Source organism: Miniopterus natalensis, chromosome 2 (genome assembly GCF_054644295.1).
Source record: "Miniopterus natalensis isolate mMinNat1 chromosome 2, mMinNat1.hap1, whole genome shotgun sequence".
NCBI lineage: Eukaryota > Metazoa > Chordata > Mammalia > Chiroptera > Miniopteridae > Miniopterus > Miniopterus natalensis.
In genome coordinates, this window is record NC_142082.1 from 102,809,028 (window position 1) to 102,826,186 (window position 17,159).

At 41.4% G+C, this 17,159-nt stretch overlaps 1 protein-coding gene across 1 annotated transcript in view; it reads right to left on the reverse strand.

Annotated features, from left to right (window-relative positions):
- The window catches only part of ATP8A2 (ATPase phospholipid transporting 8A2), a 510,308-nt gene that overhangs the window by 336,447 nt on the left and 156,702 nt on the right, over positions 1-17,159 (reverse strand). The window contains exons 17-23 of the mRNA XM_087814449.1: positions 14,591-14,696; positions 13,759-13,841; positions 10,788-10,837; positions 8,179-8,248; positions 6,261-6,345; positions 5,088-5,227; positions 3,015-3,153 (exon numbers count right to left, since the gene is read on the reverse strand). Coding sequence (XP_087670575.1) covers positions 3,015-3,153; positions 5,088-5,227; positions 6,261-6,345; positions 8,179-8,248; positions 10,788-10,837; positions 13,759-13,841; positions 14,591-14,696 — 673 coding nt within the window. The remainder of the gene's footprint in view (positions 1-3,014; positions 3,154-5,087; positions 5,228-6,260; positions 6,346-8,178; positions 8,249-10,787; positions 10,838-13,758; positions 13,842-14,590; positions 14,697-17,159) is intronic.

Sequence of the window (17,159 nt, forward strand, 5' to 3'; positions counted from 1 at the left end):
ACTACATGTACCACTAAGGACATGTTGCCAATTAAAATGTTAAGAGTCAACAATCGTAAGACATCCAAATTTCAGAGATGTTAAAATATAAAAACAATGTGCACCTTCAAGTGGATGAACTATAGTGCCATTCTCCCCCCAGTCTGCTAACTCAAATTTCAGGGAACGGATTTTGCAAAAGCTGTATGAATCTGTTTAAAATGAGCCCTACACCAGAAGTCAAGAGCCCTGAGACCCAGTATTTGCTTGGTCATTAAGTAGAGTGTAACCTTCATTAAACTCTGAATTTCCCCCTTGAGCTTACGACTATTCATGTGTAAAGACTGAAGATGGTGTCCAGAAACACGCCTAGCACAGAGCCAGATACTCAGCAGACATTCTATTCGTCCATTCCCTTTTCCTTACTTCATTTAGAAGTAGAACTGCTAGACACTTATCTTCTTCCAAAATATCTTTTGGGAACCCTAAAGTGCATGTAGAATGCACAAAAATATACAGAATACCCAGTCAGTACAATGGGAGATGGGTCAATAACGGTTCACTTTACCAAGGGTAGGGTTAGGTTAGGGCTAGGCTAGAACACAGGCTTTCAACCAGACTATCTGAAGCATGGCCTTGCACTGAATGGAGCTGTTGCCTGTGGTCTGACACGAAAGAGTCTAATAAAATGACTGGATGTCTATACCTTCAGGACTGGATATCTACACCTTTGGTATCATGTGCAGGGTCAACAGATATCCTAAGTCGGAAAATGAAATTTAATCCCTCAGTATCACCCAGGGCTACCAACTTGAGTTCTGAATGCAAAGGGAAAAAATAATTCAGACACAGTTTTTCCAAAGAACATCAGTGCCTGAGCTGTTAAAAGCCTACTTCGTGACACCCAAGAGATGTTTGAATTCTACTGACACACTAGCACCAAGGTAAGTAAAGACAAGCTCCAGGAGAAATAGAAGACTCTGGCAAAGTCATCAGCTTATAAGCAGGAGGCACAGGGGTCTTGCACATTCACTAAAAATTATCAATTTTAAAGTATCTTATGGATGTGAGTGCTTCTGGAACCAAAAGTACAAATGTTGCTCTACATTCTTTGAAAAAACACAAAAATCATACAACTGTTATCTGTAAAAACAGTTATAAATTATCTCATGAAGCTCAGAGAAGCCTCACTGTGTGCAATTCAGTGAGAAGCCATTTGAGTTTTCTGGGTTGATTTGCAGCCCTTTGCTTTTACTTGTATTTATTCCAAACTCGGCTAGACTCTAATAAGCTGAAATAAACAAAAGGAACAAGCAGGAAGCAGGACGTGTGTGCTCCCAAGGGGATCTGGCTGTGGAAGTTAAGTCTTGGGCTAGGGACATAGAAAGGCTGCTAGTCCAACAGAAACACTGAAGACATAGAAAACTGTAATCACTAAAGTTCAATCTTAACTTGTGGGGGTTACCCACTTCTTTCATATTGCTCTAGGAGAGCAGAAAACATATCCCTAAATTTTGAGTAAGAATTTCCGGGCAGCAGTCAAGTTTATGTGCCCTATATGAACAACAGGAGCTATAGATCAATAGCAGGTGTTCTAGGCCAAGTTTATATGGGAAATTATACCTGAAGGATCAATGTATATACATAGAGAGAGAGACGTTATACCAAAAGCTAATGGATTATCCTTCATTTATAAAAATGTTGCAATATCACCAAAGGTCTAAGAAATGGGTTTTTATTTTTTAGTATAGTGATGGCTCTTCACAGAAACTTTATCACATTTTTATTCAAAAACTTGCATTTGAGAGACATCTAGCTTAGACCAATGGACAAAATCTATCACTGATGCTTCAGAGGCTGCTCATGAATCACATGTCACTCTCTTGTGACTTTAGTCTCAGTTGGTTGGGAGTCCAAATTGCATTTGATTAGCTATAGCCTTGAGAAGAAATGATTAAGTGGTTTTTGTCTATTTAAAAAAAAAGATGAGCCCAGGCCGGGTTGCTCAGTTGGTTGGAGTGCTGCCCTGTGCACCGAAGGGTTGAGGGTTCAATTCCCAGTTGGGGCACATGGCAACTGATCTCTTTCTCTTTCTCTCCCTTCCTCTCTCTCTAAAACTCAATAAAAATTAAATAAATTTTTTAAAAAGATGAAATTCACTCCATGTGGTAGGTATTGTCTACAATGGAGGTTATCTAAGAGGTGGAGTTGATTCAAAAGAGGTTTAAGGAAAGGGGCACCACTGGATTCAGATGGTAATAGTCCAGGAAGACTACTCTGAACAGGACAACAGTTACTTCAATTCAGATGTTCTGGTATGTTTCTTTCTAAAATGATCTGTGACAAAGACTATTTCTATAAATACACGGTAAGTCATGTAGTCCTTATATATTCATTTTATCACATATGCACCACAGCTTGCTATACCATAATGGTAACAGAAGTATCAGGTAATTTAAAAAAAATTTCAAATAATCAAAATTAGATTTTTAAAAAATTAGTAGTTTCAATTCCTTTTCAAACTTAAAATGTACCTCTTTAACACTGATGGAGTTATTTATACTTAAATTTCTTTTCTTCAATTTTCATTTCTGTGACACTTAGCAAGCAAAGAGGTTGCTAACTCAGATGGAGAAGGGAAAAATACAAGACTCTTAGAAAAACCTATTAATTGGTAAAATCATTAAAATGGTTACAATTACATAAAATAACTGCATATTTAAACTCAGTGAAAACATGCTCCTAGTATCTTAGACTATAACTGTGTGAAGGAAGCAATAAGAGAAAGCAAAGTTATCAACTCTTAAATTCTGCATCCCAGGTAAATGCGTTTAGTACTTTTCAGGAAGACGTAACAGTTGTAATGTTTATAATGTGTAGATAATGCTCGTCAGACCATCTTCATTTGATTTCAGTAATTTTTTCTTGGCCTTAAAATAAAGAGTTCTATAAAATACAATCTTCAGTGCCTTTGAGGAAGACACTTTAAAAACAACACAAAAACCAGCATCGGGGAATTATTTTAAATTAATTACCTATATTAATTGCAGTTTCTTGTTTGTCTCCTGTCAGCACCCATATTTTAATTTCTGCCTTCAGCAGATTTGCTATGGTTTCTGGAACACCAGCTTGAAGGCGATCTTCTATGGCTGTGGCTCCAAGTAGCAGTAAATTCTAGATTGAAAAATACCTTCAATTAAAGATTGGTACAAAAGAGCAGCATTTATGGCAAAACTCTAACAAAAGAAAGGCAGTCAGAATGTTGTGAGACAATGATCGTGTTTCCTCTACATTAAATCTTTGTTTGTAGAGAGTTAATGATATCTAGATGTGTGGCATTTCCAAGCTATTGCCAATGTAAGAACCTCTCCGTACACAGAGGCACCCAGTATGCATCATTTATTTCTTTGTACACAGGCACGTTAGAACAGAAATCACTTGGCAGTAGAACTCGTGGGCAAGTTATCCTGAGGATATTAATAGTGCATAAGCCCTCCCCTATCACTCTGTGCAAATGACTCAAATGTTATAATTAAAAATGAGAAAAATAAATTCATTGATAAGAAACTGACCTCACCCAAAACTGACTCAGTTGATGAAAAAAGCCAATCATCTCTAGAGCATCCACCACATATGCCTGGCACTGCAGGTGTAGGTCGCCTACTTAAATGCTTTTTTCTGACTCTAAAAGTAATTTGGGATATTTCCAGTAAAGCCAGGCAAACTGAATTCAGTTCTACTCCCACCCAAAACTATTACAATGACAAACAGATATAAAATTTAAAAACTGAATATAAAAAAGCAAAGGGGAAATAAACAAAAAAACACAAAGAGGGATTTAAAAAGCAATCAAGTGATGACTTCAGAGTTATAAGAAACTGAAAACTGGATGAACCAATGGTTGCTGATATGAAACAGAAAAAGCTGAAATCAAGCTCCCAGGTTTGAGGTGAAAAACAAACAAACAGAACAACTACAGGCCAAACTGGAGTCACCATCACTAGGTCACGTCACTAAACCAAAACTTAATAACAAACCTAACTACAGTGTCAACCTCTCCCAGGAATGAAATTTTAAGCCAATCAGTCTGGAATTTCCTGAGAAATACAAATCAGGTAATCTGCATGATAAACCCCCTGCCAATCCCTTCCCAACAGAAGAGGATGGCCCAGGCTAAAAATAATCCTTTCTCTTCTTTTACTAATAACTGCCCTGACACACCCTTCTGCCTATTAAAACCTTCCACTTGAGCCCTTCAGAGTGCACTTCTAGTTGCTAGATGGGATGCTACCACTTGCTTAGTAAAATCAATAAGATCTTCAAATTTACTCAGTTGAATTTTGTCCTTTAACAGAGAGAATCCAATATGTAGAAAGCTACCTAATGTCTAGGGATAAACTGAAAAAGACAACAACAACAATCAAAGTAGGAAACATGGACAAGCAATAGCAAAGCTTACAAATTACTAGAATAAGTAGGTGTGAGAATTCTTAGTATCTACAGTGTCCTACCAGCCTATGAATTCGTTTGTGTTTTTTTTGAATCTTCACCTGAGGATATTTTTACCATTGCTTTTCAGAGACAGTGGAAGAGGGAGAGGGAGAGAAACATGGATGTGAGAGAGATGCACTGACTGGTTGCCCCCAGCACATGCCCCAACCTGGGCGGGGGATGGAGCCTGCAACCGAGGTACGTGCCCTTGGCTGGAATCAAAGCCGGGACCCTTCAGTCCACGGGCCGACGCTCTGACCACTGAGCCAAACTGGCTGGGGCCAGCCTATGAATTCTGATTGCTCATTTAACTCAATAGGTGAGTTCATCTTGTTAAGCCTAATCTTAGGCAAACCCAGAAAATCACTGGTGCTGTGTTAACCTAAAACTTCTTAAGACATCACTAATGCTTAGCTGAGGGTGGTTAGACCTCAGACAGTCCATAAAAACTAAGAGTTTCTTAAAACAAAGTAAGAAGTGATTAAAAGCTAATGGTTAAGATACTTGCCAGAAAAGAAGACATCACTCTACAGCAACAGGATTCCTGCTCAAAGACTTTGTTCAATAGGAGGGTAAGCCCCTCATCAGGCAGTAAGGACTTTATCATGTGCAATTACCTTCTCAATGATCTCATAGCACTCCTCCAACCGCTGAGCTCTGTTTTTCAATATGGTGCTGGCTTCTTGGTAGACTTTCAGCCACTCCTCATAATCACTCTCTGAGAGGTCAGCGTAAGCCACACAGAGAGTCCGCAAGCCTGCAAAACAGCCAGTGTATCCCAATGATGCCACCAGTGGTGGAGGCAAGCAGGATACCTCACCTCCTAGCTCATATCATGTGGCTGCATTTCATACAAACATGTTCAAAAACTTTAAAGAAGCCAGCTGCTTTTTAGGTCACTAATTCAACTTTCACACATCTAAAAGGGGAATTTAAAAACAACTCTACTGTATTTTAATATAAACCACCTTTCCTATAGATTTTAGAGTACATGAGAAGCTATGAGAGTGAATTCCCACAGAAGAGACGCAGGGGAGCTGTGCAGGATCCATCTTCATATGTGCAGTAGCAGGTATCAGCAAGTAGAGGAGCCGGAAGTACTTTTCAAGACAGCAATGAAAGCCCAGCGTGCTACCACGTGGAAGATCCAGACTTTCAAGCAGCCGTGTGTGTGTGTGTGTGGGTGTGTGTTCCCGAGCGTGCCTGTACATGCATGCATGTAGCCATGGGAACACTCCAAGAGAAAGCAGCAGTCAGCACTTCAGCAAGGCCTCAGCTTTCATCACATTCCCTTGCAGGAAACCCTGACATCAGTGCTGTTTAAAGCCTTTCAGAGAACTCCTTTCCTGTTCCTCGATGGGCCCAATGAATTATTTCCTGAAGTCATTAGCTTCCTCTGTACCCCTCACGCTGGGTAAGCCAGTGTCATAAGGATAACAAGAGAGGGACAGGAAAATAACATGAGTTTTCCAAGAAAGGGAAGCAGAGCTACAAGCTGAAGCTGCACACTGAGTTGCCCGCCTTTTCCCTCTGCACTGCTGGCTGCGAGTCAGCAAAGTCACGTGTAGGTAACGGAGTATGGAACTCGCCACACATCTTGTCACTGCCATGGGCACAGAATGTGGAGGATGGGCACAGGGTTGGCGTTAGAAACGTATACTCCCATGAAGCCAGCCAAGCACAACTATGACATGTCTGTTCAGAACATGATTGCTTTCCCAGGCACCAGTCACAGATGCTTCAAAGCATGATTTCAATGGTTAAAAATACCATTTCCAAATTTCACTTACCTTCTGTGGCAAAATATTCCAGATGGCATAATGTTTCCTCCATGTATTTTGAATCTTTTGAAAGTCTCTTAAAAATTACATTGTCCTATAAAATAAGGAAACAGTGTGACTGGCAAACCCCCAGTAAACCTTCCGGTCAGCATTCTGAACACAGCTTTGTTTCAATGGTGTTCATTTTATACTCATGGGAATATTGAATGGGCAAGTATAAGTATAGTTGTTACCTGGATGCAGCCATAAGCTTAGGAAAACAAATTGAGTATGGATGTGTCCAAATAAAAACAGCCATGGGGATGTAAAGTACTGCACAGGGAATACAGTCAATAATACTGTAATGACTACAGGTGGTGTCAGGTGGGTACTTGAGTTATAGGGTGGTCACCTCGTAAGTTATATAATTGTCCAACCATTATGAAGTACACCAGAAAATAATATAGAATAAGACTGAATGTAAACTGTAATTGAAAATTTAAATTTAAAAAAATAATAAAAATTTTTTAAAAACACATGTTGGGGAGGACTAGAGGTATTGGGAGTACAATCCAGGACACAATGGTGCTCCAATCCCCCAAATCTGCACAACTCACACCAAAGTTTATAATACCTATAATACCTTTTTGCAGAAGTGAGAAGAGTAAAACACATATCCTAAACTGCTCAAGTACACTCCAGCTTCCTGACACTGCAGAAACTCCTAACAGAGGAGGGCACCACCCACCGGGCATGGAACCCCGTTCAGCTGAGAAACACGTGGGTGGGGAACAGCCCGTCACCCTCTGACAACGCCCATGACTGACAAGCAGCGCTGCGGGACTGGACGACACAGATGGTCCATCAAATATGTTATAAATTGTACAGTTTTAGGACACAATTCTATTTTAAAGAAATCTAATTTGGTTTGGGGAGGCAGGTTGAAGAGAATTAAATCCCATAAAAATAAAATCCAGCATTTCCATATTTACACTGTTTTAGTTACAGCCTTCCTCCGTGCCACCCATATCGCCCCCTCTGTACCTGCACACAGTGGCAAATAAACAAACAAATAAAAATTTTAAAAGCCTATCAAGGTGACCTTGATTTCAGATGTTACTATAAACATAGAACTATTTAATGGGTCCAAGTAAGATGCCTTTAGAATCCCTATGCATTACTCACTTTGTAAAAGCTCTAGCTACATGTGCTCAAATAAGAAAGTGCTTCTTCCACAATTGGTAAAGGTCAGTAAGATTTTCAACTTCATAGTCTTGACACAGGCTCATAAAATGAGCTTAATAATTCTTTCCCTCAACACACAGGATCACAATTTAACAAGACATAATTTTGCAAGTCAGGCTCATAGACAGTAACATTCTTCCTTAAAGATAATACATTTAGATTTGATTACTGGGAGGCAGGTAGGACAAAAAGCCTGACCAGAGGGGAGTAAAAATGTAGCCACTCATGACTACCACATAACCCTCTGTGATGAATAAAAAAATAAATCATAAAAATTGAGAATAGCTGTTTTAAGTACATATATACATACATACACACACACACATACAATCTTCATATATAAAATCACACTGTATATATAAAGATCATCACAAATTATCTTCCCAAGGTCACCACCACACAATAGTGGTAAACTGGAATCAGAATTCATACTCCCAGGATTTTCCATGACACAGCAAGTTGCTGTTTCTGAAACCAGCTGTTGACTATAAGCTTTTCACTGGCCATCTCTGCCACCCTGGCTTGAACCACCATTATCCTCAGTGGGCTTCTACTACTAAGTTAACTTGATGGCCCACCCAAAAGAGCCTTTCAACCTCGGGCAAACGACCAAGGAATGACGAGGACAGCAGTTAGGAAAAGCAGCAGATTAACAGCGCGGCTGCCAAGAACTCCCTGCTGTGCAGGACCAGTCAGTACTTACAGCCCCTTTACAGTAGAGTCGGAGTTGTCCTGAAGGAGTTCGAACAATTACAGACATTCTTTTTCTGTTACTGTAGGTGTAAAAAGAAAAAAAGGAAAGGAAAGGAAAGTTGTCAGTGGTCTGTTTTATAGGGCTCATGTCCCATGATTAGACACCAAACAAATCAAAAGGTGGTCCGGGGGGCCCCAAAATGACCAAGCTCCATTTTCCCCTACCATTTTCCTCAAAGTCAGATTTTGATTGTATATCTCCTATTCTTTTTATTAACATATAATGGACATAAACCTATTCCTTTCCTTGCCATAAAGACTCACTAGTATAGCTATTTATAGTAGAAGACACAGAAATGGAGAATTTGAGCATCTACTATGGACATATAATTGACTTCTGACAGTACTCTGTAATAGTATTTTTCTTTATTTTGCAGCTCAAAAATATTAAGTAACCTGCCCAGTAAGAGCAAAGTAGAGAAATTTCACTATAAATACAGTTAACTCAAAAGTTCCTCACTGTGTCTTTTAACAAGAGTGGAAAGAAATTCCCAACTCACAGCACAGCCCTAACTGAGCACTAAGGTACGCTCTGTCACCCTTCTCCCCTCTCCAACAGGGACAGCTCCTTGGCATCTTTCATCAGGGCCCATCCTCACTCACGACGCCTCTAGCAGCTCCCCACTGCCTGCGGACTCCCCCTCCTGCGGGTCTCCAGCCGGCCCCCCACTAACCCTCTCCCGCACCGGGCTCCGGCTCAGCAGAAGGCTCACCGCCCTGCTCTAGTCCTTCAGGGCCGCGCCTGTGCGGGCCCTGGCCCCCCATCTCTCCGGCCTTTCGATGAGGGGGTTTCCCATGGACTGTCAGCTCCTAAGAGTAGGGGACATCATCTCTCTAGCTCTGTGGAAATTCCCACGTCCTAGCCCACAGCACCCTCTGGCCTGGACTCGAGTCTCTCGGCTGCTGTGCAGCCAGGCGCCCTGAGCAGGGCTCTTCACCCAGCATTCCCGTTTCTGCGTAAAGACACCACGAGGAGCATCTGAGTGACGTGGATTTACAGTGAAACGTCCCCGTCTTGCTCTTACTGGGCAGGCTACCTAATATTTTGCTTTACACAGAAGATAATTTTATGACAAACTATGAATGATCGAGGGAAACAAACAGTCCACTAAGTATTCCCAGATCTTCTGTTGCCACCAATTACTTCAAGGAAGTGAGTAAGTGGCATCTAGAAAAGGACACGTTACCTAACATGATACAGAACCACGGCTATAAGCAGAAACGATTTTCCGCTCCCGCTTATGCTCCGATACGTTTTCGTAATGCATCCTCAGGTCTCCATCCACACTCACCTGTTTTTACCTAACTCCCTGTTCTCCAGTTAATGCAGCCACACAACAGCACAATTTCCAGGACATCAGCAAGAGAGGGGGCACCAATGTCTGGAGAGATGTTTAGTATGTGCCCCACCTCCACACACGGACCTGCCTCCTGCTCCCTCCATGAACTACTACAGTCATCGACCTACTCTCTCCCATCGAACACTCAATCCTAAGGGCTCCTGACCCACCAAAGCTCAAGTCTGCGGACCTAAAACCTATAAGAGGGCAAAAAATTCATCTTTTTCAAATAGTTTATAAAGCAAACAGAGCAAACAATTTGTGAATCATTTAACAAAGGTTATTGAAAAACCCACCTAATTTTAATAATAGGAAACGATGCTTTGGAGACAGCAACAGAAACTTGCTCTAATATGGACAGTTCAATGTTAAGGAAGAGGGAGAAAAACTAAATGTTAAGATAATTTTATAACAAACTATGAATGACCTAGGGAAACAATTCAACAAGTATTCCCAGATCTTTCTTTTTTAAAAAAAAAAAAAATCTTTATTGATTTCAGAGAGAGGAAGGGAGAGAGAGATAGAAACATTAATGATGAGAGAGTCATTGATCGGCTGCCTCCTGCATGCCCCCGACTGGGGATGGAGCCCGCAACCCGGGCCTGTGCCCTGACCGGGAATTGAATCGCCATCTCCTGGATCCTAGGTCATGCTCAACTGCTGAGCCACGCCCGGCCAGGCTGTATTCCCAGATCTTAAATAAATAAACTACACTGAGGAAGAGTGAGTCACAGTATGCACAGGAGAGCTGCGCCGCCCAGACCCAGCAAGTAGTGCGAGGGACTGATCTTATCCATCTTCTCTGTCAGTTTCCCAGGTCCTGCAAGGGAGTACTCAGGTGGGCCTGGGAAAGCCAATGGAAATAACGGCCTCATCACACACTCCAAACTATGCAGACGTGTCTGCGGTTCCTGATGTGAGAACACCAGGTGCTGGGAATCTAAAGAAAAGGAAGGATATAGAAGCATAACATTTCATTTGAAAAAATGAGACAATTTACCTACTTCTCTTTCTCTATAAATTTCAGAGAGAAGTGGGCTTGAAGACACATATTTACTATATTTAATACATAAGTGCTATATTTAATCATACCATCATGCAAACACTCTGATGAAGTTACTATATATATATATATATATATATATATATATATATACACATACACACACACACACACATATATGTATTTTTTTTCAAAATGCATGAAAGAGAAACATACCTAGAAAATTCCAGAACATTAAGGATTCCGAATGTCTGTTCCTGTCCCATCTAAAGAAAAAAAACAGACTCTTACCTGAGATGCAAAGTTTTAAAATACCAAAACAACTGCCTCCCCATTCATAAACCTCTCTACACACACCTCTCCCCCTCCTCTCTTTCCCTCTCCGTCTCCCTCTCATTCTCTCTCATTCTTCTATCCCCCTGCAAAAACTTCGACTGGTAGTTTCCCTACAAGTCAGTCTGGTGGGGTCATAGCTCCCCCTTCTGGTAGAAGCTTCTCATTTTTCTCCAGCTAATTTGGCTGCATAGCTACGTCCAAGGCATGAAAATAAAAGACACAAGTTAGACAGGCTCATCTGAAACCTTGGAGCCAGTTATACTTCTGAATTTGGAATTTAAGACATTTTATAGAAGTATACGCATACACCATCACATCCCCAGGGCAACACCTTGTAACACCACGTATCAACTTTGTTCGGCAATATATATGACTATTCGCACTGAAATTCATCAAGACCATAAATAGCCTTGTGTCAGCTCTGGTTAGGTTTAACTGCCAAATTCCTATGTCCTTAATTTAGGAAAAAACTTTTGGAATTCAAAGTTTCTTGGAATTTAGATTTAAAAATAAGGAAATATGAATCAGTATCAGATTTTAGGGCAATTAATCAAATGTCCTTTTCTTCAGGTTCTTCAAAGTTGGAACCTCAATGCTCTCCATTTTTCCCCAGAATATTCCAGATTATGTATGTGCCATTTTCAAACTTTTTGATCAAATTTTGTCTGTTTCCATAATATATCACAGTGAAAAGAAGTGGGCTTTGGAGCTCAACAGATATGAGTTTGAGTTCAGTTTCTCCACTAAGTGTGTGACTTTCTTATAAATGGTGATAACACCTGTCCCCTAGATTGGAGAGAAAAAATGAAGTAACGTGCAAATTACTAAGTGCATGATTGACACATGGTAGCATTGAATAATAGTTATTGTTCCATCCACAACTGCCCACCCCTCCTCTTTGCCTCCTAAAATACAACTAACCATCCACTTACACCAGCCTTCATCAGCCTTTACTCTCCTCTTTCTGCAATCACCAGTTCCCTTTCTCCTCAGCCTGTCCCAACTTTGTCAAATCCCTGTGTCCACTGTTAGCCTCCTTGGCACTAGGGCTGTGACAGCCAGAAGCCCTCTTTGTACTGTTGTTAAATCGACCACTTGGGCAGCCCAAGGACTTGGATATTGAGATGATCAATAAGACCATGCCATGTAAATAGCTGCTAACCAACTGCAGAATTTGTGGTTTGATAATACCCCAGTATTAATGGTTGAATGGCATTTTAACAGTTATTATTACTTATAAATATTAATCAGGTAGTCTTTTTTTACTCCCGGAAATGGCCTTAATAGTTTAATAAAATGACCAATAAAATGGTCAATCTGCTTTTCATCAGCATCTAACACCATGATGTCAATTGGCTCTCCAGCGCCCCCATATTTGTCTGGCATTGTGAGCAGAGCAGAAGCACTCACTCTCTCCTTGTCTCGCCCACTGTGCCGGGCTAGTCCACCCGGCCTCCCAACCTTTGTTGGAATGTACAAACACCCACACAACTGAACATCCTACACAAAGGTCTAAATCAGGGGTGGGGAACATCTGGCCCGTGGGGCAAATCATTTGGTCTGGCCCTGCCAAGGCAACTGCAGGCGGGACGCAAAATTCAATAAATCTAGGAGCTTTTTTCATAGCTAATTTTTAAGTTGATAATTTTGTATGGCCAGCAAATGATGTTATAAATATCCAAATGGCCCTTGGCAGGAAAAAAGGTTCCCTACCCCTGGAATAAAAGGCTCCTCAAAATGAAGGGAAGACTACATGTATAAAAAACTTCCATGAAAAAAATTAATGATTGCACACTTCCCTAAGCTAAATTCCCTCTGCTGTATGAAATAAAGTAAAAATAAATATGAGCTGGTCTCTTTACTCCATAAGAAAAGAAACAGAAATTGTCAAGAAATGAGCACCTTGTATAAGGTATAATATTTTATAGGTATTGCATATAAGTAAAGAAAAAAACAGACTACTGCTAAGTCAGGAACAATATCAAGTTATTACATAAGTTAGAAGTGAATTTCAAATGCATTAATGAGGCCTAGGGATTTAAGGATGAATAAAGCCCAAAACTGTAATAATCCATGAGTCGTCCCCAAATTGAGGGGTGGAGAAAGGCAGAGGAGAGAAGAGGCAGTGGCCCCCTCCAGCCACATCAGCCCAGACGGGAGTCCAGTGCAGCCCTGTTCACTGGCCATCACGACAAACGCCAGCGCCTTGCCAGTCCTTACCACCAACTTCTGCTGCCCATCTCAAGAGTTCCTATGAGATCTTAGTCTTGATTTAAGTTTGTTCCTATCACCAAATTTCTCCCTCAGTCTTCTTGAGAGGAAAAGAAAAAAACAAACCCCATAAAATAAATCAACTCCTAGACACTCTAGGGAAAATAAAAACTTATGTACATAAAAAGGTCCCTTAGTGCCAATTCCTTTCTCTCCCAGCCAAGGAGACTGAAGCAGTGGAGCTAGGGCCTCACTGTGCAAGAAGAGCTGGGCACCGAGGCCGCAGGGAAAGTGCTGCAGAAGCTGCCCTCAAAGCGACTGGGCCCTGCAGCTATTTCCCAACTATTACAGAACAAAGAGGAGGCCTCCCAAGTGCTTTACTACAAATAATTCCACATCCTTGAATTGGCGTGTGGGGAAGCATCGTTGAGAGAGAAAAATTACTGCAAATGCAAAACCAGTATTAATGAGCTAATAAAATCACCTAACATCCTCAGGTTTTCAACAGGCCTACTTTCTCACAGAAAAAAAAAAATAGACATTTAGCTACCATATGTACAACAGACATGCTATTTCAAATATGCAGTCTTCAAAAAAGTAAGTGATCTATAAGGTGGAGAGGTGCCCAAGGGTCACTCACGGCTTCTATGATGACCGAGTACGGTGTCCTGCCTGTGAACACGAAGCCCAGTTTCTTAGCTCCTTTTACCAAAGCAGCTTCATCTGTCAATCAAGAGTCGACAAAACATTGACTAACTGCTGGTAATGGCAGAAATCTGCTTAGCAAGTACTATTTTTCAAATTAGCAAAACCCACACCAGTTAAAGAGCCTGGCCTCAGGTGCACTCAGGGTTCAGAAGGCACTCGCTCTCTCCTCCCACTGGGGGCCTGACAGCATCCCTCTGTTAGACGGGAACACTCGGGCCTAAAAGGGAATCAGGGTGCACTCACGGGGACAAAGTGATTACACACCCACTCTTCTCCGTTGGAGTCCAGTTCTCTAATGAACTTAAGAGATATTCCCATGACTTTCTGACTACACATCTTCTCTGAGTAAGGCAATGTCTTAGCTCCAGCGCTGTGGGCTTCACGGAGCACCAGGAGTGGGTAGAGTTTGTGCCTGGGGCACAGTTTCCCCAGCAGTTGGACAATCCATGACAGGTGGGGGTGAGTGAGGAAGCCAGCCACGCTCACTCTTGAGAGCTCTGTCTAGCATGACGACTTCTGCTAGGAAATGCAAGATGGCCTGGGCCTCCTGCTGCTGTCAAAGTGTTACTAGGGTCAGTAGAACCCAGCCCCAGCTTCTCATGGTTTTAACACTTACAGCCTTAGCCTGTAACTGTGTGAGGCCAGAGGCAAATGGCAGGGAAATATTTGGGGGGCGGGCTACACCATCACATCCCCCACAAGTAACTGCAAACACCCAAGGGTCTAGAGAAGGGGACAGCAGGGCACATGGGCAGAGGCCTCACCTGGGGAGGAGGCCTGGTAGATGATGTCGTCTCCATCCTTCTCGGGAACAACTGTGTGGCACACGGCCAGCAGGGTGAGGAACTCCTGTATGCAAGGAGCTGTGGGCTACAAACAGGATGCTGCGTTAATCCATCTGTTACATCACCACTGATGTACATCAGAGCTAATTCAAGTCATCTCCTGCCTAAAACCCTGCAATGGCTTCCTGCTCCCTTCAGAAAAGGGGCCAAGGTCTGTAGCACGGACTCCAGGTCCCCGGGATCTGGAGCCTGCTCACCATCTAGCCCATCTCCTGCCATTTGCCCTCCGGTGCTCTCTACCAGCCACTTGGGTCTGCAGTTCTTCCACCAAGGCTCATCCTTCCCACTGTTCCATCGCTGCCCCTCACGCGCGGTCAGCCAATTCTTCTATTGAGTTTAACAGCCAGCACCTCTGAGAAGGCTACTGTCACCCCTTTTGGAACATCACTCTTGATGTGCTAAGCCCTTGTGGTCAGGTGAGAACAAGGAGGAAGCCTGTGCCCCTCCTAGTTCGCCCCAGCACCCTGCCGCCCGCATGCTTCCCCCCCCCCCCCCCCCCCCCGTAAGAGCCAGGAGGGCGAGCAGGTCGTCTGCGCACCCAGGCCGAGCAAACAGGAGCTGAAATCTACGGCCGGTGGCCCGAGCGAGAACTGACCCGGAAACCCAGTCCCTGGCTCTTCCGTGCCCTGCGCCTCCGCTTGTTCTACATCAAGACTGCTCTCTAACTTCATAATCTCTTATGACCTGTAAGGCAGGGCCCCCTAGGCTATTACATTTTTAAAAAAACAAAACCAGAGCTGTCACGGATGTGTATTGAATACATTTACTTGTCCTCCCCATGCCACACACAAAATCCTTACATTTTTCATTGTGATTAGATTGTATGTGTAATTCGTGGAGAAATGACATCTTAATACTGTCCACCTATCTAGGAATACTGTATGTATTTCTATTTATTAAAGGCTTCTAAAGCCTCTAAATATGGATGCTGGCATATTTTATCCATTAATTTATTATTAATTTGTTAATATTAATGATTAGCTCTTATTCACTCCAAAAATATCTGTATGCCTACTATATGTGAGGCACTACACTATTGCTTTTTATATTATGAATGTAATCTTATTTGCATTATATTTTACAAGAGTTTATTGTTCATATGTAAGTAAACACATGTAACTTTAGAAATTAATTCAATATCCAATTATAAGTAAACTCTTACTTGCTCTCCAAGGTGCAGCTGACGCTCCTGGGTCTCTGCAGACCCAAGCGGCTGGCAGAGAGCACCAGAGGGCAAATGGCCGGGGTGGGTACACATTCGTGCGCAAGGTGGACAATAATACCATCCACAAATGGTTACTTCTCCCTTGTCCTTTCCAATATACATACTCGCTTGCTCAGTTCTCACCTGTCTGCAGAGTCTAGCACTTTCAGAATGATGTTCCAAGGCAGGCATGACACCAGGATTCTTTGTCCTGAGGTTATTTTAAAATCACTATCTTTAATGTTTCACTTTAAAATAAATAGGCAGCTGACTATAAATTTGAGATAGATTTGTATTTTCACATTCAAGTAACTATTTGTGTGGTTTTTTTTACAGAATTTTCTTTCTTTTCCTTTTTTTGTTTTTTGTTAGTCACAAATGGATAGTGAATAACATTTTTAATATTTTTAGTTTCTCCTCTGACCCGTTAATGTGATTTTAAGAGCAACCATATGGAAACAGATCACAACTGTTCACACAACTACTTCTTACCAGCCTTCAGGAAGACCAAATGCACATTAAATTGCAGTTCAATGAAATCTTACAATTAGAGAATTTACAAATTCCCTGGCCTACACAACAAAAGTGGCTAAGAAATTTTATCTAAAAGCACTTTAATTTCAGAATTTCACTTCCAGATTACCTTCTGCATCAGAGAACTATCTAGTCCTGCATGTCACCTTTCCCACGATTAAACAACACAAAAGACTCACATATTTAATAACTAATAAATAAGCTTAATATTAAAATATTTTCTGAGTGTTATAAAGAAGAGTTGTACACACACTCAAATTAAGTTTCCACCTTGGAATTCTTAAAGATCAAAAAATATCCCCAAGACAAAATTAGTCTACCTTTGGTCTCTACTTAACCTGACATTCTGCAACAAATTAGGGGAGGGAGACAGACTTAATTTGAAACCTATGTATAACATGTTTGTAATATATTTAGACAAGTGATCCATGTTTGACAATAAATTTGTTTTCACTAACTTCCAAGAAGGAAAATGCTTTATAACTTCAAAGAACTGACTATTGGAGAATGAATGCATGTGTGTGTCTGTGTGTATGTATATATATTCATTTATGTTTATATATATGTATAGGTGTGTATATCTTTTTATAAGTCAAAAGACATTGTGGGAAAATACACATACACTATTTAACACTTTAGCCATCTCTAAGTGTACAATTCACTGGCATTTAAATACATTCTCAATGCTGTGTCTCCATCACCACTACCTTTTTCATCTTCCCAACAAACAGTGTACCCATCAAATAGTAA